Source organism: Bos mutus, chromosome 7, assembly GCF_027580195.1.
Source record: "Bos mutus isolate GX-2022 chromosome 7, NWIPB_WYAK_1.1, whole genome shotgun sequence".
Taxonomy (NCBI): Eukaryota; Metazoa; Chordata; class Mammalia; order Artiodactyla; family Bovidae; genus Bos; species Bos mutus.
In genome coordinates this window covers 41,707,133-41,732,029 of record NC_091623.1, presented here as the reverse complement: position 1 = coordinate 41,732,029, position 24,897 = coordinate 41,707,133, and the positions used below count along the sequence as shown (strand labels likewise).

General features: G+C 39.8%; 1 protein-coding gene across 2 annotated transcripts in view; it reads right to left on the bottom strand.

Annotated features, from left to right (window-relative positions):
• The window catches only part of CAMK4 (calcium/calmodulin dependent protein kinase IV), a 264,681-nt gene that overhangs the window by 76,473 nt on the left and 163,311 nt on the right, over nucleotides 1–24,897 (bottom strand). For both annotated transcript variants that reach the window (XM_070373210.1, XM_070373211.1), the window contains exon 5: nucleotides 3,266–3,338. In XM_070373210.1, coding sequence (XP_070229311.1) covers nucleotides 3,266–3,338 — 73 coding nt within the window. The remainder of the gene's footprint in view (nucleotides 1–3,265; nucleotides 3,339–24,897) is intronic.

Genomic DNA, 24,897 nt, shown 5'->3' with positions numbered 1-24,897 from the left:
GATAGTAAGTTTTTAATGCTGCTGCATTTGTTTTGATTTCATTGACCTCCAGAACCATTTCACACGCATTAGTAAAGCCTATGAAAACTTTAAAGAGTCTATGAATAGAAATAGAAATTTTGAGAATTGATTTTTGTTTTCAAATAACTTACAGTACCATTTATTAAGGTATTGTCTCTCAACTTTAACTTTGCCTTTTACAGTCCTTTGTGAAGCTGGGACTGAGTTACCAGCCACACTCTTCCTCACTGCTTTCCTGTGTGACTCTGTGTTAGAGGGCACCAGGGAGGCAGTGGAGGCTGGAAGAGGATGAAGGCACTTGCTCCTTTTCTGAGCCTGTCCCATGCACTTCTGAAACACTTCTTCACCTTGCAGGGGCAGATCCTTTGGACAGCAGCCATTGTTTCCAGTTTTCCAGCGCTCATAGAACCAATTCCGGGCCCCTCTTCAGTGATACTCGCACTGGTTGGCTAGAACACTCTTCTCCAAGGTCTGAGGAGCAGCTTCATGGGCAGGTCCTCACAGTGGGCCTGCACACAGGACTACAGAGCACCTCCTTTACACTTCTAAACTTTAATCATCCAGCCTCTTTACTGGGTTTCTCCAGTCTAAAAGGAGGTTGCATCTCGAAGCTGCTACCTCTACAATAGATCAGTTTAGTGTTCCCCTTTTGTCTTTCCAGTTCTTCAATGCTGCTGCTGCTGCTGCTGCTGCTGCTAAGTCGCGTCAGTTGTGTCCGACTCTGTGTGACCCCATAGACGGCAGCCCACCAGGCTCCCCTGTCCCTGGGATTCTCCAGGCAAGAACACTGGAGTGGGTTGCCATTTCCTTCTCCAATGCAGGAAAGTGAAAAGTGAAAGTAAAGTTGCTCAGTCCTGTCCGACTCTTTAGCATTAATTCTTTATCTTAATTCTAACAGGCCAAATTTATTTAAATTTAAATGTATTTAAATTTAAATTTATTTAAAAGAAATTTATCTCTTTTTTAGGGGAGATTACAGATTTTAAAAATTTAACAAAAGGAACTTCCACTATTTCATCCTTTTTTGCATCCTTATAATCATGTTCATTTCCTCTCTTTCTTCAATGTTCAGATACCGTATTTGTCCCATAACCTTAAAGGGTTAGATGACTTTGTTTGCAACTCTTCATGCCCATCACTATAATATTTAAAACAATTCAAACAAAAGAATCTATTTTTTTTGACATAGCAGACATATTTAATATTTCTTCAACCATTTCCTTTTATTTTGTTAAATTCACTGTACACTCTATATTGCAAGTTTCTCCAGGCTCCAAGTTTATGGCTTTGAAATTAATATATGTCCAAGAGAACTATGGTTAGCAAAAGAGAGAAGGCAGCATCAGGGGTGGATAAAAGAGAATGACGGTGGTTTTTCTGAAAGTAGAGGAACAGTAGGATATCAGTGGTAACAAGGAAAGGACTAGAGGTTGCAGAAACAGTGAGCTACCAGAGGAGATGAAATATTCCCTGGTTATCTCTATAAGTAAATAGAAAAGAGGGCTTTAAGCTTTGGCCTTGTGCTTTATGACAGATGACATGATGACCCGTCCCAAATGTCCAGACTGACTAGACTGTTTAACTTGAGACAATCTGGAATTTATTTCAAGAGGCTGAGTATCAAGAAGGCTTAAAGACTGCACTTAAAGACTGACTGAATGAATTCAAACCCAAAGGGGAAACATCTTTCATATTCACTGTAAAAGCTTTTAAAAATGCTATCTAAAGCTAAAAAGCAGAAGAAGCAAGATTACAGTTACACAAATAGTGTGAAATATTTGGGGCAAGAATTGAGATGCCATAGGGGCAAAGAGAAGGGTTTTAAGGTTTGTCGCCTGAGGGGTATAATTATGCTTGCAACATATTTCCCAAGAGCCTTGAGGTTTTCAACTTCTGTGGGTTCAAAAACAAGCATAGATACAGTCTTAAAAGTGTGTGATTCAGGAGAGATGTGAACTATATCAATGATTACTTAGAGTTCCCAACTGCCTTATTTTTTATAGCTCTCTATAGCCAGGTAGCTGACAACAAACTATTTCATAAATGTCAGCTACTTCTTGCAAGTTTTAAATTGCTTCTTTCTACCTGTGAAATACTAAGAAAAATCACTTTAATTTTTTTCTCCAAATTAACCCTTATTTTCAGCAATCAGAGAAAATTTGATTTTTATAAAACTTCTCTCAAAGAATTTTTGACTTGAATGTAGTAACCTGCTTCCTAAACTGAAGCTTTGTGAAGCTTTGTGAGTAGGTAAAATAATACGGTTTTTGTTTTAAATTTGTTCTGGCTTTAGGTTCAATAAAAGGATCACCAAAGTGTCCAAGGATGTACTGCTGCTGCTGCTAAGTCGCTTCAGTCGTGTTTGACTGTGCGATCCCATAGACGGCAGCCCACCAGGCTCCCCCGTCCCTGGGATTCTCCAGGCAAGAACACTGGAGTGGGTTGCCATTTCCTTCTCAAATGCAGGAAAGTGAAAAGTGAAAGTGAAGTCGCTCAGTCGTGTCCGACTCTAGCGACCCCATGGACTGCAGCCTACCAGGCTCCTCTGTCCATGGGAGGTTCTAGGCAAAAGTACTGGAGTGGGGTGCCATTACCTTCTCCAAGGATGTACTAGACACCACTGAATATATGGGAAGATTTTCACCAATTGAGTCTGTTTTATCTAGACAAATATTCCCCTACTAATTCAATACAATTAAACTCAAAATTACATTTGTGTGTGTGTGTAAATATGGGTGCATGTTTCCATCAATTTACAAAGCTTTATTCCAGTTCAAGGTGTTAACACACTTCTTCTCCCTTTCAAAAAATTGTCAGAATTTATTCTCCTAATTTACTCATTTCTTTTCTTGAAAGAAAACTCAACAATCTCTATGCTCTAAGGTCTATATTTATCTCTTTGAACCTTTTCCCACTTCCTTACTAAACAACAAAAACAAAAAAGAGAAAAACTCAAGAAATGCAGAGAGAAAAAAACAACCATAGGCACCAAAGTCTGATCTTACTCAAAACAACAGAATGGACATGATTCTTATAAACTTACGGCATTACATATCAGGACTGCATCTTTCAGAGTCTGAGTTATCATCAGAAAATATAAATTTGTTCAACATTTTCTAATAAATATTTCATACAGTTTTTCTGTAAATGTTATGGTTTGTCACTGAAATATACTTCTTAAAGATGACTCTATAAAAGGAAGACATTACCAAGAGTTACACAATTGCTGTCACTTCATACTTACAGCAACTGCCTCCAAGATCTGTTTGACAGCATCTGCAGCATCTCGTTCACTATAATATCCCTTTTCCACAATCCTAAAAAAAACCATGAAATGCTTCTCAGACACATGCATTCAACTGAGCAGATGTTAAAAGAGGTTAAATTAATGTTACAGAAGATTTATCTAAACAATTACAGCAGGCTACCATAACACGAGGGGAAAGATTTCCATAAGTTGGCAATCTAGAAGTCTTTAGGTTTATTTACGAAAATGGAAAATATTTATTTTGCCTAGGCTTGAAGTATCCATCCTGTCGGGGACAAAAAATTATTTTCAAACTCTGTGTTGCAAATAATTTTAAACCTATAACAAGTAGACAATATACCATGAACCATCTCATTTAATTGTCACATTGCTTCAGCAATTACTAATTCATGGCCAATGTTGCTTTGTCTATCCAATTACTTTCCCTCCTCCTCTATTATTTTAAAGCAAATATAAGACATCATATAATTTCATTCATAAATATTTAAGGAGGTATCTTTAAAATTAAAGGATCTTTTAAAATCATAACTACAATGCCATTATCATATCTATAAATGCCAATTCCTTAATATCATCAGATATGCAGTTTCAACTTTCTATTTGTTTTTAAAATTGGTTTGTTTGAATCAGTATTAAAATTAAGTCCATGCAACTGATTGGCTGATATGTCTCTTCTTCTCTTTTTATCTGCAGCTCCTCTTTTACACCCCCTTACTCCCTCTCATCTGCTTTTCTTTTCCAAATAAATGACTTGTTCCTTTTGCATAGATTTGGGCCAGACATTTTCTTTTGAAATTAAAGTCTTTTCTTTTTTTAAAAGAATTTTCCTGAACTAGAATGTTTCATATTTATTTTCTTCCACTGCTTTGGGTTTCTTCTTTGGGGTTTGCAATTACACACATACAAGAGTTTTTCTACTTTACGGGCTCAAATAAACAAAATAAGGAATGAAAGAGGAGAAATAACAGCAAATACCACAGAAATACGAAGAAAAAAAAAAGAGAGAATACCATGAACAGTTATATGCCAACAACTTGGACAACCTAGAAGAAATGGAAGACTTTCTAGAAATAAACTGTCAAGACTAAGTCAGAAAGAAACAGACAATCTGAACAGATGAATCAGTAGTATTAAAATTGAATTTGTAATTAAAAAACACTCCCAGCAAACTTAAGTCCAGGTGGGAGTGGGCTTCACAGGGTAATTCTAACAAACACATAAAAGAGAATTAATATCTATCCTTCTCAAGCTATTCCAAAAAATGTAAGAGGAGGGAAAACTCCAAAATTTAAGAGGCCACCATTACCCTGATACCAAAACCAGACAAAGATAACACAAAACAAGAAAATTATAGGCCAATATCTGATTAATGTAGATGCAAGCATTGTCAACAAAATATCAGTAACCCTAACTCAACAATGTATTGAAAGAGTTACACACAATGAACAAGTAGGATTTATTCCAAGATGCAAGGATGGTTAAATATTTGCAAATCAATGAATGTGCTGAACCACATTAACAAAAGGAAGGATAAAAATCACATGATCATCTCAATAGATGCAGCAAAAGCATTTGACAAAATTCAACAACCATTCATGATGAAAAATCTCATCAAACTGTGTAGAGAGGGAACACATCTCAAAATAATAAAGGCCATTTAAGACAAATCCACAGCTGGATTACAGCTGGATTACAAAATCCAACATTACATTCAACAGTGAAAAGCTAAATGCCTTTCCTCTAAAATTAGGAACAAGACAAGGATGTCCATTCTCTCCACTTTTACTTAACACAGTATTAGAAATCCTAGCCACAGAAATCTGACCAAAAAATAAATAAATAAAAGGCATCCAAAATGGGAGGAAGAGGTAAAATGGAACTTCTTGCAGATGACATGACACTCTATATAGGAAGTCCTAAAGTCTTCACAAAAAAACTATGTAATAAATGAATTCAAGTAAGTTGCAAGATGTAAGATTAATATACAGAAATCCATTTGCTTTTCAATACACTAATAATGATCAGGACTTCCCTGGTGGCTCAGATGGTAAAGTGTCTGTCTACAGTGCGGGAGACCCGGGTTCAATCCCTGGGTCAGGAAGATCTGCTGGAGAAGGACATGGCAATCCACTCCAGTACTATTGCCTGGAAAATCCCATGGACAGAGGAGCCTGGTAGGCTACAGTCCATGGGGTCGCAAAGATTCGGACACGACTGAGCAACTTCACTTCACTTAATAATGATCAGAAAGAGAAAGCAAGAAAATAATCCTGTTTAAAACTATGCCAGTCCAGGTTCAATGCACGATACTGGATGCTTGGGGCTGGTGCACTGGGACGACCTGGAGGGATGGTATGGGGAGGGAGGAGGGTTCAGGAGGGGGAGCACATGTATACCTGTGATGGATTCATTTTGATGTTTGGCAAAACTAATACAATTATGTAAAGTTTAAAAAAAAAAAAAAACTATGTCCAAAAAATAAAATACTTAGGAAGAAACTTAACCAAGGAAGTGAAAGAACTACACTTTGAAAACTAGAGAACACTGATGAAGGAAACTGAAGATACCACAAAGAAATGAAAAAATAGCCCGTGTTCTGGGATTAGAAGAATAAATATTGTTAAAATTCACAAACTATGCAAAGCAATCTACAGATTTAATGCAACCCCGAAAACTACCCATGACATTTTCTACAGAACTAGAATAAAAAAAAAAAAGAACTAGAATAAATTATCCTAAAATTTCCATGGAATCACAAAAACCCCCAAATTTACAAAACAATCTTGAGGAAAAAGAACTAAGCTGGAGGTATCATGCATCTTGACTTCAGACTATACTACAAAGCTACAGTAATCAAAACAGCACAGAGGTGGCACAAAAACAGGTACATAGATCAAGGAACAGAATAGAGACTGCAGAAATAAACCTACACACTTAAGGCCAATTAATATATGACAAAAGAGTCAAGAATACAGAGTTGAGAAAGGAGAGTCTTTTCAGTAAATGCTGCTGGGAAAACTGGACAGCTACTTGTAAAAGAATGAGATTTGAACATTTCTTCACACCATTAAAAAAAAAAAAACCCTCAAAATGGATTAAAGATCTAAATATAAGACCTGAAACCATAAAACTTCTAGGAGAAAATCTAGGCAGAAAACTCTTTGACATAAATAATAGTAATATTTTTTCAGATCTGTCTCCTAAGCAAAAGAAGTAAAAGCAAAAATAAGCAAGTGGGACCTAATTAAACTTAAAAGATTTTGCATAGCAAAGAAAACCACTGACAAAATGAAAAGACAAGCTACTGAATGGGAGAAACTATTTATAAATGATATGACCAATAAGGAATTAATATCCAACATATATGGGCCTCCCAGATGGCACTAGTGGTAAAGAATCTGCCTGCCAATTCAGGAGATGCAAAAGACTTAGGTTTGATCCTTGGTTTGGGAAGATCCCCAGGAGAAGGGAATGGCAACCCACTCCAGTATTCTTGCCTGGGAAATCCCATGGACAGAGGAGCCTGGTGGGCTACAGTTAACGGGATCACAGAGTCAGACACGACTGACAGACTGAGCACACAGGCACCCACTGACATGTGTGACAGCTCATGCGAGTCAATATCAGAAATACAGGCAACCTGATTAAAAAATGGGCAGAAGATCAAAACAGACTTTTTAAAAGATATACTAATGGCCAATAGGTACATATAAAGATGTTTAACATCACTGATGATCAGAGAAAGGCAACTCAAAACCACAGTGAGATATCTCCTCACGCCTTTTAGAAAGGCTATCATCAAAAACCCCACAAACAGCAAATGTTGGCAAGGATGTGGAAAAAAGGGAACCCTCGTACATTGTTAGTAGGAATGTAAATCAGTAGAACCATATTGGACAACAGTATAGACGTTCCTCAAAAAATTGAAAATAGAACTACCATATGATCCAGCAATTTCACTCCTGGGTATATATCCAAAGAAAAGGGAAACACTATTCAAAAAGCTACATGCCCCCAGATGTTCACAGCAGCACCACTTACAATGGCCAAGACATGGAAGCAACCTTAGTGTCCATCAACAAATGAATGGGTAAAGATGTGCTACATGGGCATAATGGAATATTAATCAGCTGCAAAAGGGAATAAAATCCTGCCATTTGCAACAATGGGAATGGACCCAGAGAGAATTATGCTTTGTGACATAAATCAAACAGAGAAAGACAAATACTCTATGTTATCACTTATATGTGGAATATAGAACATAAAACAAACTAGTAATGTACATAATAAGACAGAAACACATTCCAGGTAGACAGAACAAACCAGTGGTCCACGTGGGGAAAGGGGAGAAGGGAGGCCATGGCAGGGGCAGGAGACTGAGACGCGGACGGCCGTGTACAAAGCAGACGAGCGGCACGGGCGCCAGCACAGCTCAGGCGGATTTCCTAACAAGGCTAAACGGATATGATCTATAGAAATGTTTACTCAGTGTGCTGTGAAACTTATACCGCAAAGCAAGTACACTTTAAAGAAAAGCTTTTCTACTTTTGACTTATATTGCTTTTTTCTATGGTTTTCTTAATTTTAGTTTATTTTGCATTGTTATAATTTCCTTCCTTTTCTGGGCATATCCTCCCACCATGCTTTCACCGCCTGAAGGGACCCTATTCTACTTCTTGTTTTCTATCTTCTTATAATCATTTTGTTTTGGAATTAACTAAGCCATTGCTTTGCTGCTTATTTTTAAGGGAAATTTGTTTCTCAACCTTTTTACAGACTGACAGGTCAGGATATCTATTCCAGTGTCACAGCTCTAGACTGTATAGTTAATTTCATGAAGTTTTCAAAGTCTGGACCTCATCCTTTCTAAGATCTCTTCCCTGTCTGGAACATCATTCCCTCACCTATCCTCTCTATTCTGATTACTGAAGTCTCTTTCCAGAAGTTTCTCCTAAATACATTTTCTCCCCCTGCCACCCTCCAAAGAGGCTTTAGATATTAATTTCAAGAGTTCATAGGGCCTTGACTGTAGCAGTCTCTTCAAACCTTACTGGGGGTGTATGTCAAAAAGCCCTTCAGTTCAGTTCACTCACTCAGTCGTGTCCGACTCTTTGCAACCCCATGAATAGCAGTATGCCAGGCCTCCCTGTCCATCACCAACTCCCAGAGTTCACTCAAACTCACATCCATCGAGTCAGTGATGCCATCCAGCCATCTCATCCTCTGTCGTCCCCTTCTCCTCCTGCCCCCAATCCCTCCCAGCATCAGAGTCTTTTCCAATGAGTCAACTCTTCGCATGAGGTGGCCAAAGTATTGGAGTTTCAGCTTCAGCATCATTTCTTCCAATGAACACCCAGGACTGATTTCCTTTAGGATGGACGTGTTGGATCTCCTTGAAGTCCAAGGGACTCTCAAGAGTCTTCTCCAACACCACAGTTCAAAAGCATCAATTCTTCGGCACTCAGCTTTCTTCACAGTCCAACTCTAACATCCATACATGACCACTGGAAAAACCATAGCCTTGACTAGACGGACCTTTGTTGGCAAAGTAATATCTCTGCTTTTCAATATACTGTCTAGGTTGGTCATAACTTTCCTTCCAAGGAGTAAGCATCTTTTAATTTCATGGCTGCAATCACCATCTGCAGTAATTTTGGAGCACAAAAAAATAAAGTCTGACATCTATTTCCCGTGAAGTGATGGGACCAGATGCCATGATCTTCATTTTCTGAATGTTGAGCTTTAAGTCAACTTTTTCACTCTCCTCTTTGACTTTGGTCAAGAGGATTTTTAGTTCCTCTTCACCTTCTGCCATAAGGGTGGTGTCATCTGCATATCTGAGGTTATTGATATTTCTCCCGGCAATCTTGATCCCAGCTTGTGCTTCTTCCAGCCCTTAGCTTTCTTCTTATACTGGCCCATCCTGCTCCCAATGATTTGGAGATTTGAGTGTTCTGTTCTTAGTTCTATCACATGTCCTCTTGCGTCCTCTGCCTCTTCTTCCATAAATGCTAATACCATACAGCTCTTCCAAATTGTCATTATTTTGTCCTCATTTGTTCATATTTTAGCGTCACAGAGATACTCTGTCACCTGGTTTTGCTATAGACGTTGTCTGTGAGGTTTTGGTTTTTCCGTGCTAGTTTTTCGGTCTAATCTTATAGGGATATTTGGGAAGACTGAAAAACAACTTTATAGTGGTTTCTGTCTTCCCAGAATTTTAAGAGAAAACATTTTTTTTTGATAGACTGTAGATTAACAACTTACACAAGACATTTTCATCTCACAAAATGTTTGTGGAAAAAACATCTGAAAAAGGTCAATTCAAAACATAAAAGAGACAGAACAGCAAAAAACAATTTTAAAAACTGTTGAATTTTTGTAATTTAACATTGTAATTTTTCCTAGATGGTTAGTATCTCAAATAGTATAGTTAGTTTTCAGAAAGTACCTTCTTTTTTAATGTTGTGGCAAGAAGTTTAAGTTCTCAAAGTATCTGATGCTATATTTTGAAAATGTTTTCCAAATAGGGTATGATCAGAACAGATATGACAAAATAAAAACATGCATTAAAAGAAGATACCTCAATGACCATAATTATTAAGATTCAGAAAAACTATATTGATGGGAAGAAATTAATTATTTTCTTCATGCAATTATTTTGAACACTGCCAAAAAAACTCATATATTTTCAAAGAATGAAACATGGAATATTCTTCCTAATTTTTTTATTTATTCATTCAGTCGCTCAGTTGTGTCTGACTCTTTTTGACCCCATGAATTGCAGCACACCAGGCCTCCCTGTCCATCACCAACTCCTGGAGTTCACCCAAACCCACGTCCATTGAGTTGGTGATGCCATCCAGCCACACCATCCTCTGTCGTCCTCTTCTCCTCCTGCCCCCAATCCCTCCCAGCATCAGAGTCTTTTCCAATGAGTCAACTCTTCACATGAGGTGGCCAAAGTACTGGACTTTCAGCTTTAGCATCATTCCTTCCAAAGAAATCCCAGGGCTGATCTCCTTCAGAATGGACTGGCTGGATCTCCTTGCAGTCCAAGGGACTCTCAAGAGTCTTCTCCAATACCACAGTTCATTTATTATGAACATCACAGTTTATTTATTAGACACCTGTTACACACCAGGGTCAAATAAAATGTAAAGACAGATTACAATACTCAGGGGGTTATTATTAACTGGTCCTTAGAAATCAATTTTCACATGACATTTCCTTACAACAATATGAGTTTTTCCAATTCATGATTAAGTTATATAATCTACTTACTAAAATTTTAATTGAAACTATACTTGAACTATACTCTCTGACTGACTTCCTGAAGAACTGACTCATTGGAAAACACCCTGATGCTGGGAAAGATTGAAGGAAGGAGGAGAAGGGGACGCCAGAGGATGAGATGGTTGGATGGCATCACTGACTCAACAGACATGAGTCTCAGCAAACTCCAGGAGTTGGTGATGGACAGGGAAGCCTGATGTGCTGCAGTCCATGGCGTTGCAAAGAGTCGGACACAACTGAGTGACTGAACTGACTGACTGACTGATACTCTCTGAGTATTTTCAAATGGAGTATCCCCTTAAAAGGGGAAAAGAAAAACTACTGTGTCAGAGGAAGTAGAGAACTTTGACTACCATTACCTCACCCTCTGCATTCCTCTCTAAGTGTGGATTCTGTGGCACACCCATCAACCAACACAAATGTGATTAATGTGTCCTCTGGGGGCTGCACCTGCTTGGTTTGCTCCAGTCCTGTTAAAGGAAGGACGTTGTTACGCAGATGATGGAAAAGAATGGCTGATAATTAACATTTTTTTCCCATCTCCCATTCTGTCCAGAAGAGGAGAGAATCCATTACCTCTGGCCCTGCAGAAATCAGTGTGGACTCTCCCATAGTCATTCGAGACTAGAGCTTTACCACAACTTTGGGATACCCCTCCAGGGGGCACGACTCATGGCTTTGTTTACACAAGAACTCTTTCTGGGTTAGTCCAGAACCAACTTGCACAACCATGAGTGGCCTTCCTGATGAGAAACCCTCCTTGTCTGTTAAATATACATGAATTCTTATGAGCTTCTCCATCCATCCCTTAGAAAAGAAGTGCTTCACTCACTAGAATTTCTTTTCTATAATTCACTTTATTGTGAATTCTCAAGCTTTGACCTAAGTATGATGTTTAGGAGTTTTCATTTGATATAATTAAGGGTTAAGGGCCTGTGTTCAGAACATGTCCTTGTGTGAATGTCTAGTGACTGGCTGGCTGGAGGAGTGAATTTACTTGGGACTGTTTTCAGGTAGTATAGAGGGAAGAGTAGCGGTTGTAGAAAGAATAATGAAAATTTCACTACTTTCCTACACTATACATTAAAATAGCAATATAATTCATCCAATTAATAAGGATGATGCATTCTAACAAAGGTACCCATGTATTTATTTATCTAATAAATATTATGGAATGACAACTGTGTGCTAGGTGCTCAGTAGTACACCAAACAAGGCTTCTGCACGCAATTGGTTTCTCCTGGTATAAAAACACAGACAACAATCTACACAGTGTGCTAAATGTGGTGACAGATATTAGAGAATGGCCTGGGAGCTCCTAGGAAGAGCAGACAATTTATTCTGCAGGCCATGCAGGGTGAGAAAAGTATTCCAGAGGTGGCTCATACCTGAAGGACATACAGGAGTTTTCTAGCTGTCGGGAGGATGGGAGCTGGGGGTGGGATACATGCAGGGGAGAAGCATGGGACTGGAGAGCAGGGAAACCATTCTAAGGAAAAGGACCAAGACTACAGAGAGAATTACATCGTGAAGATGGGATAATAATATTTAATCAATATTTCTAACTGTCAAATGTGAGCCCGTACTTGCTGGACTTAATAAAGAATAAGATTTGGGGACTTCCCTAAGTGGCTCCATGGTAAAGAATCTGTCTGCCAATTTTGGGGACACAGGTTTGACCCCTGATCTGGGAAGACCCCACATGTCTTGGAGCAACCAAGCCCCTGTGCCACAACCACGGAAGCGCAGGCACCCTGGAGCCCGTGTTCCGCACAGGAGAAGCCGCCGCAGGGCCATTAGGGCAGCCCCGCCCTCTGCAACCGCTGAAAAGGCCCGCACACAACCGACACTCCGCACAGCCAAAAACAAATAGGTAAAGAGGAGTAAGAGTTGGGCCCTGCCCCTGAGGAGACCACACATAATGGAGAAATCGCTAATAAATACATCACCATAAATATATGCTACACTAGGGTTTGTACAGCCAAGAAATGTATTAACTCTTGTTGTCAGAAACATCTTGAGAGCAGGCATAAGGGCAGGAGCTCAAATGCAGGTGCCTTCCCCACCTGATCCCCCGTGAACTCTGTATACCATTACTAGGTTCTGCCATAAAAACCCAACTGCTTCTCTTCCAGGCTCCTTCTGCTAAAAGAAAAATTTTGTTCTCAGTTGATTTGTTCATCAGAATGTCACAAGGACAAGTTTCTGAAACTCAGATATTCAATTTTAAGTATTTAATAAGTAGAGCTATGACCTAGGCCATTCATGATGGATTGGGAAGAGCAATAGGAAGGAACTTCTCAAGCTGCAAATGCAGGTTTATAACTGAGATATAAGGTTGTAGGTGAAGATACTGGTGAGCAAGCAAAGGAAAGTGAAATCCTGCAATCTTTTTCTCTATAGCATCACTATGGTAGATGTGTTTGGTCAATGTCTTCTGTTGGGTATTGTGGAAAAATTATCAGCCTTCTCACTAGACTGTTGCTTTGATCATCCCTGCAAAGCTGTTCATGGTAGGTGGTCAATAAATATTTGTGGAATCAGTACTAATTGTTAAGTGAATGGATGCCAGAAAAATTTCAGACTGTGGACATTTGCTTTTGTTCCTTATCATGGCAAAAAAAAGCGCACTGGACTGGGAAGGGATGCTCAGCCGCTGCAAGCAACTGCTGGCAGATCCAGAGGGACGGCCATACCCATGTTTCCCAAAGGAAAACGCAACAGACAGAACGTTATTGCTGCTTTTAGGAGCAAGCTCAGTCATGCAGTTTCTAGATATTAGAGTAACAAGGATCTTTCTAGATTTTTGAACAAATCAAAATGTAATGGAGGGAACCTTCTCCAGGATAGATCACATCCTGGGCCATAAATCTAGCCTTGGTAAATTAAAAAACATTGAAATCATTCCAAGCATCTTTTCTGACCACAATGCAGTAAGATTAGATCTCAATTACAAGAGAAAAACTACTAAAAATTCCAACATATGGAGGCTGAACAAAATGCTGCTGAATAACCAACAAATCACAGAAGAAATCAAAAAAGAAATCAAAATATGCAATGAAATGAATGAAAATGAAAACACAACAACCCAAAACCTGTGGGACACTGTAAAAGCAGTGCAAAGGGGAAGGTTCATAGTAATACAAGCATACCTCAGGAAACGAGAAAAAAGTCAAATAAATAACCTAACTCTACACCTAAAGCAACTAGAAAAGGAAGAAATGAAGAACCCCAGGGTTAGTAGAAGGAAAGAAACCTTAAAAATTTGGGCAGAAGTAAATGCAAAAGAAACAAAAGAGACCATAGCAAAAAATCAACGAAGCCAAAAGCTGGTTCTTTGAGAGGATAAATAAAATTGACAGACCATTAGCCAGACTCATCAAGAAACAAAAGGAGAAAAGTCAAATCAACAAAATTAGAAATGAAATTGGAGAGATCACAAAGACAACACAGAAATACAAAGGATCATACGAGACTGCTATCAGCAATTCTATGCCAATAAAATGGACAACTTGTTGGAAGAAATGGACAAATTCTTAGAAAAGTACAACTTTCCAAAACTGAACCAAGAAGAAATAGAAAATCTTAACAGACCCATCACAAGCACAGAAATTGAAACTGTAATCAGAAATCTTCCCCCAAACAAAAGCCCAGGTCCAGACGGCTTCACAGCTGAATTCTACCAAAAATTTAGAGAAGAGCTAACACCTATCCTACTCAAACTCTTCCAGAAAATTGCAGAGGAAGGCAAACTTCCAAACTCATTCTATGAGGCCACCATCACCCTAATACCAAAACCTGACAAAGATGCCACAAAATAAGAAAACTACAGGCCAGTATCACTGGTGAACATAGATGCAAAAATCCTTAACAAAATTCTAGCAATCACAATCCAACAACACATTAAAAAGATCATACATAGTGAACAAGTGGGCTTTATCCTAGGGATGCAAGGATTCTTCAATATCTGCAAATCAATCAATGTAATACACCACATTAACAAATTGAAAAATAAAAGCCATATGATTATCTCAATAGATGCACAGAAAGCCTATGACAAAATTCAACATCCATTTATTTAAAAACCCTCCAGAAAGCAGGAATAGAAGGAACATACCTCAACATAATAAAAGCTATATATGACAAACCCACAGCAAACAGTATCCTCAATGGTGAAAAATTGAAAGCATTTCCCCTAAAGTTAGGAACAAGACAAGGGTGCCCACTCTCACCACTACTATTCAAGATGGTTTTGGAAGTTTTGGCCACAGCAATCAGAGCAGAAAAAGAAATAAAAGGAATCCAGATTGGAAAAGAAGTAAAACTCTCACTGTTTGCAGATGACATGATCCTCTACATAGAAAACCCTAAAGACTAGCTACCAGAAAATTACTAGAGCTAATCAATGAATACAGTAAAGTTGCAGGATATAAAATCAACACACAGAAATCCCTTGCATTCCTATACACTAATAATGAGAAAATAGAAAGAGAAATTAAGGAAACAATTCCATTCACCACTGCAACGAAAAGAATAAAATACTTAGGAGTATATATACCTAAAGAAACAAAAGACCTATATATAGAAAACTATAAAACACTGGTAAAGGAAATCAGAGGACACTAATAGATGGAAAAATATACCATGTTATGGATTGGAAGAATCAATATAGTGAAAATGAGTATACTACCCAAAGCAATTTATAGATTCAATGCAATCCCTATCAAGCTACCAATGGTATTTTTCACAGAGCTAGCACAAATAATTTCACAATTTGTATGGAAATACAAAAAACCTTGAATAGCCAAAGCAATCTTGAGAAAGAAGAATGGAACTGGAGGAATCAACCTGCCTGACTTCAGGCTCTACTACAAAGCCACAGTCATCAAGACAGTATGGTACTGGCACAAAGACAGAAATAGAGATCAATGAAACAAACTAGAAAGCCCAGAGATATATCCACACACCTATGGACACCTTATCTTTGACAAAAGAGGCAAGAATATACAATGGAGAAAAGACAATCTCTTTAACAAGTGGTGCTGGGAAAATTGGTCAGTCACTTGTAAAAGAATGAAACTAGAACACTTTCTAACACCATACACAAAAATAAACTCAAAATGCATTAAAGATCTAAACATAAGACCAGAAACTATAAAACTCCTAGAGGAAAACATAGGCAAAACACTCTTTGACATAAAACACAGCAGGATCCTCTATGACCCACCTCCCAGAATATTGGACATCAAAGCAAAAATAAACAAATGGGACCTAATTAAAATTAAAACTTTCTGCACAACAAAGGAAACTATAAGCAAGGTGAAAAGACAGCCTTCAGAATGGGAGAAAATAATAGCAAATGAAGCAACTGACAAAGAATTAATCCCAAAAATATATAAGCAACTTCTGTAGCTCAATTCCAGAAAAATAAATGACCCAATCAAAAAATGGGCCAAAGAACTAAACAGACATTTCTCCAAAGAAGACATACAGATGGCTAACAAACACATGAAAAGATGCTCAACATCACTCATTATCAGAGAAATGCAAATCAAAACCACAATGAGGACCATTTCACGCCAGTCAGAATGGCTGCTATCCAAAATCTACAAGAAACAAATGCTGGAGAGGGTGTGGAGAAAAGGGAACTCTCTTAGACTGTTGGTGGGAATGCAAACTAGTACAGCCACTATGAAGAACAGTGTGAAGATTCCTTAAAAACTGGAAAGAGAACTGCCATACGACCCAGCAATCCCACTGCTGGGCATACACACCGAGGAAACCAGAATTGAAAGAGACACGTGTACCCCAATGTTCACTACAGCACTGTTTATAATAGCCAGGACATGGAAGCAACCTAGATGTCCATCAGCAGACAAATGGATAAGAAAGCTGTGGTACCTATACACAATGGAGTATTACTCAGGCATTAAAAAGAATACATTTGAATCAGTTCTAATGAGGTGGATGAAACTGGAGCCTATTATACAGAGTGACTGCTACTGCTGCTGCTACTGCTAAGTCACTTCAGTCGTGTCCGACTCTGGGCGACCCCATAGACGGCAGCCCACCAGGCTCCCCCGTCCCTGGGATTCTCCAGGCAAGAACACTGGAGTGCGTTCCCATTTCCTTCTCCAATGCATGAAAGTGAAAAGTTAAAGTGAAATCGCTCAGTTGTGTCCGACTCTTAGTGACCCCATGGACTGCAGCCTACCAGGGTCCTCCATCAATGGGATTTTCCAGGCAAGAGTACTGGAGTGGGGATACAGAGTGAAGTAAGCCAGAAAAAAAAAAAAAAACCACCAATACAGTATACTAACACATATATATGGCATTTAGAAAGATGGTAATGATAACTCTGTATGTGTGACAGCAAAAGAGACACAGATGTATAGAACAGTCTTCTGGACTCTGTGGGAGAGGGAGAGGGTGGGATGATTTGGGAGAATGGCATTGAAACATGTATAATATCATATAAGAAACGAACTGCCAGTCCAGGTTCGATGCATGATACAGGATGCTCTGGGCTGGCGCACTGGGATGACCCAGAGGGATGGTATGGAGAGGGATGTGGGAGGGGAGTTCAGGATGGGGAACACATGTACACCCGTGGAGGATTCATGTCAATGTATGGCAAAACCAATACAATATTGTACAGTAATTAGCCCCCAATTAAAATAAATAAATTTATATTAAAAAAAAATGTAATGGAGTGGGGCCCTAAGCTGTCTTCTGAGGACAGGCCCTCCCCACACCCTCTGTTGAGTCCTCTCTGAGGAAGGCAACAGTATCTGAAGCCTGCTCCCTGAGTTGTACAGATGTGAAGCCTCCCGCTAGCAAATGGAAGACGTTAACCACCTGATGACCATGAGCGCACAGCACACAGCCCCAGGCGTGTGTTAACCTCTGTGATGCTGCCCTGTGACCTCATTTATCTGCCAACTGGAGAACTGTGCAGAGCTGATCACAAACCCTGTGATCCCTCACCTGGCTTTTTTTTTTTTTGAGCTGAATATTTTTTATTTTATTTTATTTTTTTTTTTTTCCTGTAGAACTTTTTTTATTTTCTAATTTTATTTTATTTTTAAACTTTACATAATTGTATTAGTTTTGCCAAATATCAAAATGAATCCGCCACAGGTATACATGTGTTCCCCATCCTGAACCCTCCTCCCTCCTCCCTCCCCATACCATCCCTCTGGGTCGTCCCAGTGCACTAGCCCCAAGCATCCAGTATCGTGCATTGAACCTGGACTGGCAACTCGTTTCTTACATGATATTTTACATGTTTCAATGCCATTCTCCCAAATCATCCCACCCTCTCCCTCTCCCACAGAGTCCATAAGACTGTTCTATACATCAGTGTCCCTTTTGCTGTCTCGTACACCGGGTTATTGTTACCATCTTTCTAAATTCCATATATATGTGTTAGTATTCTGTATTTATGTTTTTCCTTCTGGCTTACTTCACTCTGTATAATAGGCGCCAGTTTCACCTGGCTTTTAAAAATGCTTTGCCAAATCCCTTCGGGGAGCTCAAGCTTGGGGGTTTTTAGAATATAAGCCACCAGTCTCCTGCATGTTCCTGCAATAAACCTTTCTCTGCTCCAAACTCTGACATTTCGGTTTGTCTGGCCTCACCGAGCAACGGGCAATAGAACTTGCACTAACAAAAGTGACTCAACTCAGCAAAATACAGCAGTTGTTTCGCGAGCAACAATAACAATTCTTACCAAAAATTCAGCTGAGATTTCAAAAGAAAATGCCCAAGAAACCAAACAATGTATATACAGTTAAAAGTTTACTGTGCTCAGTCACTCAGTTGTGTCCAACTCTTTGTGACCCCACAGACTGTAGCTCACCAGGCTCCGCTGTCTGTAGGATTTCCCAGGCAAGAACGCTGGAGTGAGTTGCCATTTCCTCCTCCAGGGGATCTTCCTAACCCAGTGATCAAACCCAAATCTCCTGCATGGCAGGAGGATTCTTTACCATTGAGTCACTAGGGAAGCCCAATTACTAGATAAAAATATATTAATGTTGCTTCATTTAGCAATCTGGGAAACTTAGCTATTCAGGGCTTCCCTCTTGGCTCAGAAGATGATGTATCTGCCTGCAATGCTGGAGTCCTGGGTTTGATCCCTGGGTCAGGAAGATCCCTGGAGAGGGGAATGGCAGCCCACTCCAGTATCCTTGCTTGGATAATCCCATGGACAGAGGAGCCTGGTGGGCTACAACCCATGGGGTTGCAAAGAGTTGGAAACAAATGAATAATTCAAAATAGAATGGTATATTTATATTTTTTGATACATGGATATGAGAATACATTTACAGATGTTTGAGAGTTGGACCATAAAGAAGGCTGAACGCCAAAGACTTGATGCTTTTGAACTGTGGTGTTGGAGAAGACTCTTGAGAGTCCCTTGGACTGCAAAGAGATCCAACCAGACCATCCTAAAGGAAATCAGTCCTGAATATTCATTGGAAGGACTGATGCTGAAGCTGAAACTCCAATACTTTGGCCACCTGATCAGAAGAACTGACTCACTGGAAAACACCCTGATGCTGGGAAAGATTGAAGGCAGTAGGAGAAGCGGACGACAGAGGATGAGATTGTTGGATGGCATCACCGATTCAGTGAATATGAAACTGGGAAAACTCCAGGAGACGGTGAGGGACAGGGAGGCCTGGTGTGCTGCAGTCTACAGGATTGCAAAGAGACACAACTTCGTGACTGAACAACAACAAAGATCATATGAGTAATTAGTGACATATTGTTTTCACAAAATATTAATTTACTTATGTAACAAATGATAACTGAGAAAATTAATTAGTAACCAAAATAAAGATATGTCATAAAATGAGATCATAAATGCATTAAAAGTTAATTTTATGAGTTCTCTTATATGAGGTCTACTTTTCATCCAGTTTCTTCAGTGCCTCTTATAAAACAGCACTACAAAATACTGTTGATGAAGAAACAATCCTCAGAAGCTACACAAGAGAGCCTAACTCTAGTTTTAATCAGAACTTTGATACCTCATTATAACCATGTGCTATTAGACAAAAGGTCTAGATAACTAGCTGCTCAAAAAACAACTGAATGCCATCATAAAAATAACTCTGAAATAGTGCAAAAGCATAAGATAGCTTTCCAGGCACTAAGCTCAAAACCAGGGCTTCATTGGTAGCTTGGTCAGTAAAGAATCTGCCTGCAATGCAGGAGATGCAGGTTCGATTCCTGGGTTAGGAAGATTCCCTGGAGAAGGAAATGGCAACCCACTCCAGTACTTTTACCTGGAGCGTCCCATGGACAGAGGAGCCTGGTAGGTTTCCAGTCCATGGGGTTGCAAGAGTTGGACACAACTTAGCGACTAAACCAACAACCTCAAAACATGGTTTCAGATTCACTAATTAAGCACTGGCCAGAGTGGCCTGTGTAAATGAACTGCCTGGCACAAACCACAGAACAGAGGGCAGTATGCCACAGCCTCCTCTGGCAGTCTGGGAGAGCCTACTGGACTGTTTTTAGAATGTTTTAAAAAATATAATTAAACTACATGGGTTATAAAGGAAACTAATTATAATGAATTATGCTTGTCAAATACATTTTGGATATGTGGTAGAATAATAAGACCTACTGAGTTAGATAACAAGGTCCAGTGGCAAACCTTAATTCACAGCTTCAAAAAATTGATGAGTATAAACAGTTTCGAGATCTCTGGAACAGCTAATATAACACAACAATATCTGTGATTTCTATGAGTGATGAAGTCATGGGCAATGCAAATACTACCATGATTTGTCACCTACACAATGGTAGGAAGAGTTTGTAGCTTTATACAAAATATACTAGTGACTTCAGATCATTTTCAAAGGTCCAGGACCAAGTAGTTTATATCTACGCTGCACAATTTCCTGTTGTTCCATTGTCAATTGCTAAAACTAAAATCTCTCCTAGGATTTTAATCACAACGCCAACCCAAAAGGCTGCCCTGGGGTCCCCGTTCCTACAGGCCTCCCAGCCACCGATGGGCCTGGGCACAGGGATCTCTGGGAAAGAGGCACCGTGTCTCCCCCAGGCCCACACCCCATGGCCTCCACAGGCCTCTAACTCCAAGGCCATGCTTCCAACATCCACTGTTTTCTCCTGAAACACATGTTCTTCTTCCCCATGGCTAGGGCTGCTCATCTTCTCATCATTTTAAATGCAGAATGAGAAAACACAGGCGATACCTCTTTCTCGCTATGGATCTGCTTTAAAATATGACTTCTGTACATTTGCTCCTGTCATCTTAATTGCTGCAAATTGAATTGAGTTCATCTCCAGCCCAGAAGTGAGCACAAGCAACGCAGCTGAAAAGCTCTAATCTGATCAGATCCTGAGGCCCTCAGACTTCCTGGCACAAAGATTAGGAGCCCAACTGCTCGTCCCACCAATGGCAGCTTTTTCTTAAATGGAGATGTTTTTAGATGACTGTAGGTTTATGTGAGAAACACACTGGCCTGGAGAGGATGGGCACTGAAGATCAAATACACAGGGTGAAAAGCCCCGAGTGATGTGCTTCAGAAATCAAGTCCTGAGGGCTGCCTGGACACATTCATGATGCAATACACAAAATTATACTTAAATGAATTCCGCTGTACCTTGTGTAAATCTACCACTCCTAAGCTTCATTCATGCTTTTTCTTATTTCATTCACGGTATTTTTGTCTATATTGTTGCTTCTTCTAAGAACTATCCCAAAGAGTATTAAATTCACATGCTTAAATAAACAGTTTCACAGGGTATTACCAGCATCCATTAAATTTGTAAGCTAGGGAGAGAGTCACGAACCTCAGTCCATAGTTCATCAGGCACTCTATCTATCAGATCTAGTCCCTTAAATCTATTTCTCACTTCCACTGTATAATCATAAGGGATTTGATTTAGGTCATACCTGAATGGTCTAGTGGTTTTCCCTACTTTCTTCAATTTCAGTCTGAATTTGGCAATAAGGAGTTCATGATCTGAGCCACAGTCAGCTTCTGGTCTTGTTTTTGCTGACTGTATAGAGCTTCTCCATCTTTGTCTGTAAAGAATATAATAAATCTGATTTCGGTGTTGACCATCTGGTGATGTCCATGTGTAGAGTCTTGTGTTGTTGGAAGAGGGTGTTTGCTATGACCAGTGCATTTTCTTGACAAAATGCTATTAGTCTTTGCCCTGCTTCATTTCTTACTCTAAGGCCAAATTTGCCTGTTACCCCAGGTGTTTCTTGACTTCCTACTTTTGCATTCCAGTCCCCTACAATGAAAAGGACATCTTTTTTGGGTGTTAGTTCTAAAAGGTCTTGTAGGTCTTCATAGAACCATTCAACTTCAGCTTCTTCAGTATTACTGGTTGGGGCATAGACTTGGATTACTGTGATACTGAATGGTTCGCCTTGGAAACAAACAGAGATCATTCTGTCGTTTTTGAGATTGCATCCAAGTAGTGCATTTCGGACTCTTTTGTTGACCATGATGGCTACTCCATTTCTTCTAAGGGATTCCTGTCTGCAGTAGTAGATATAATGGTCATCTGAGTTAAATTCATCCACTCCAGTCCATTTTAGTTCATTGATTTCTAGAATGTCGACGTTCACTCTTGCCATCACTTGTTTGACCACTTCCAATTTGCCTTGATTCATGGACCTGACATTCCAGGTTCCTATGCAATATTGCTCTTTACAGCATCGGACCTTGCTTTTAACACCAGTCACATCCACAACTGGGTATTGTTTTTGCTTTGGCTCCATCCCTTCATTCTTTCTGGAGTTATTTCTCCACTGATCTCCAGTAGCATATTGGGTACCTACTGACCTGGGGAGTTCCTCTTTCACTATCCTATCATTTTGCCTTTTCATACTGTTCATGGGGTTCTCAAGGCAAGAATACTGAAGTGGTTTGGAATGTGAAGTCAAGTGGGCCTTAGAAAGCATCACTATGAACAAAGCTAGTGGAGGTGATAGAATTCCAGTTGAGCTATTTCAAATCCTGAAAGATGATGCTGTGAAAGTGCTGTACTCAATATGCCAGCTAATTTGGAAAACTCAGCAGTGGCCACAGGACTGGAAAAGGTCAGTTTTCATTCCAATCCCAAAGAAAGGCAATGCCAAAGAATGATCAGACTACTGCACGATTGCACTCATCTCACACGCTAGTAAAGTCATGCTCAAAATTCTCTAAGCCAGGCTTCAGCAATACGTGAACCATGACCTTCCAGATGTTCAAGCTAGTTTTAGAAAAGGCAGAGGAACCAGAGATCAAATTGCCAACATCCGCTGGATCATGGAAAAAGCAAGAGAGTTCCAGAAAAACATCTATTTCTGCTTTATTGACTATGCCAAAGCCTTTGACTGTGTGGATCACAATCAACTGTGGAAAATTCTGAAAGAGATGGGAATACCAGACCACCTGACCTGCCTCTTGAGAAATTGGTATGCAGGTCAGGAAGCAACAGTTAGAACTGGACATGGAACAACAGATTGGTTCCAAACAGGAAAAGGAGTATGTCAAGGCTGTATATTGTCACCCTGCTTGTTTAACTTATATGCAGAGTACATCATGAGAAATGCTGGACTGGAAGAAACACAAGCTGGAATCAAGATTGCCAGGAGAAATCTCAATAACCTCAGATATGCAGATGACACCACCCTTATGGCAGAAAGTGAAGAGGAACTAAAGAGCCTCTTGATGAAAGTGAAAGTGGAGAATGAAAAGGTTGGCTTAAAACTCAACATTCAGAAAACGAAGATCATGGCATCCGGTCCCATCACTTCATGGGAAATAGATGGGGAAACAGTGGAAACAGTGTCAGACTTTATTTTTCTGGGCTCCAAAGTCACTGCAGATGGTGACTGCAGCCATGAAATTAAAAGACGCTTACTCCTTGGAAGGAAAGTTATGACCAACCTAGATAGCTTATTGAAAAGCAGAGACATTACTTTGCCAACAAAGGTCCGTCTAGTCAAGGCTATGGTTTTTCCAGTGGTCATGTATGAATGTGAGAGTTGGACTGTGAAGAAGGCTGAGCGCCGAAGAATTGATGCTTTTGAACTGTGATGTTGGAGAAGACTCTTCAGAGTCCCTTGGACTGCAAGCAGATCCAACCAGTCCATTCTGAAGGAGGTCAGCCCTGGGATTTCTTTGGAAGGAACGATGCTAAAGCTAAAACTCCAGTGCTTTGGCCACCTCATGCGAAGAGTTGACTCATTGGAAAAGACTCTGATGCTGGGAGGGATTGGGGGTAAGAGGAGAAGGGGACGACAGAGGATGAGATGGCTGGATGACATCACCGACTCAATGGACATGAGTTTGAGTGAACTCCGGGAGTTGGTGATGGACAGGGAGGCCTGGCGTGCTGCGGTTCATGGGGTCGCAAAGAGTCGGACATGACTGAGCAACTGAACTGAACTGAGCAAGAGAGTGAGGGAACCATGGATCACTGTGGGTGCTGGCAAAGGAGCTGACAGCATAGAAAGAAGAGGCCAAATCAAATTGCAGATCTGGAAATGGGTCTAAGGGATTCCCAATGCAACTCTCATATTACAAATCAAAAGCCTGACCCAAAGCTATATAAATAGCCCAAGAGCATAGAGTTTATTCAATCATCCATCTGACAGGTATACAGGAACTGCTTTGCTGTCTAGAATAATTCCCAAGATGGATCCCCACCCAGCATGCTCTGCACTGGACATCCCTCTCCCATCTCTCTGCCCTTCACCTGCTGATTTCCTATTTCCTACTTAAGATTCAGCTCAAAAGGCTTTATTAGCTCCCTGAAGTCATTTCTGGCATAGAAGACCCCCTTAATTTGTAACCAATGGACTGTGTTTATGCCCCAGTTATAGCATTTATGAATCCTTACACCCAAATTTGTGACCATTCTGTAGTAAATGCAAAGTATTTTGTGATAGGTTTTCTCTGTACTACTGATGCTTATCATTGTTTTTTTATCTCTTGCCCTCCTTTATTTTTTTAAAACTTGTGATAGTATGGTTGTCTCTATAAGCTCCAGTACACATTTTTGGAGGTATTGGTAGTATTACAAATAATATTTGGGTCCATATTAGTTTTATTTTCTCTCTTTTAGACTGTGAGCTCCTTGAGAAGGACGAAAAATTCCTCTGGTTAACAAGGTGGGCGTGTGTGTGTGTGCTTCTGTCAGTCACTCAGTTGTGTCCGACTCTCTGTGACCCAATGGCCTGAGAAGAGAATAAAGCAGGTGGTGAACCTGACACAGCAGGATGAGGCCTGACTATGAGGGGGTTTCTGGTCATGTTTCAAAGAACT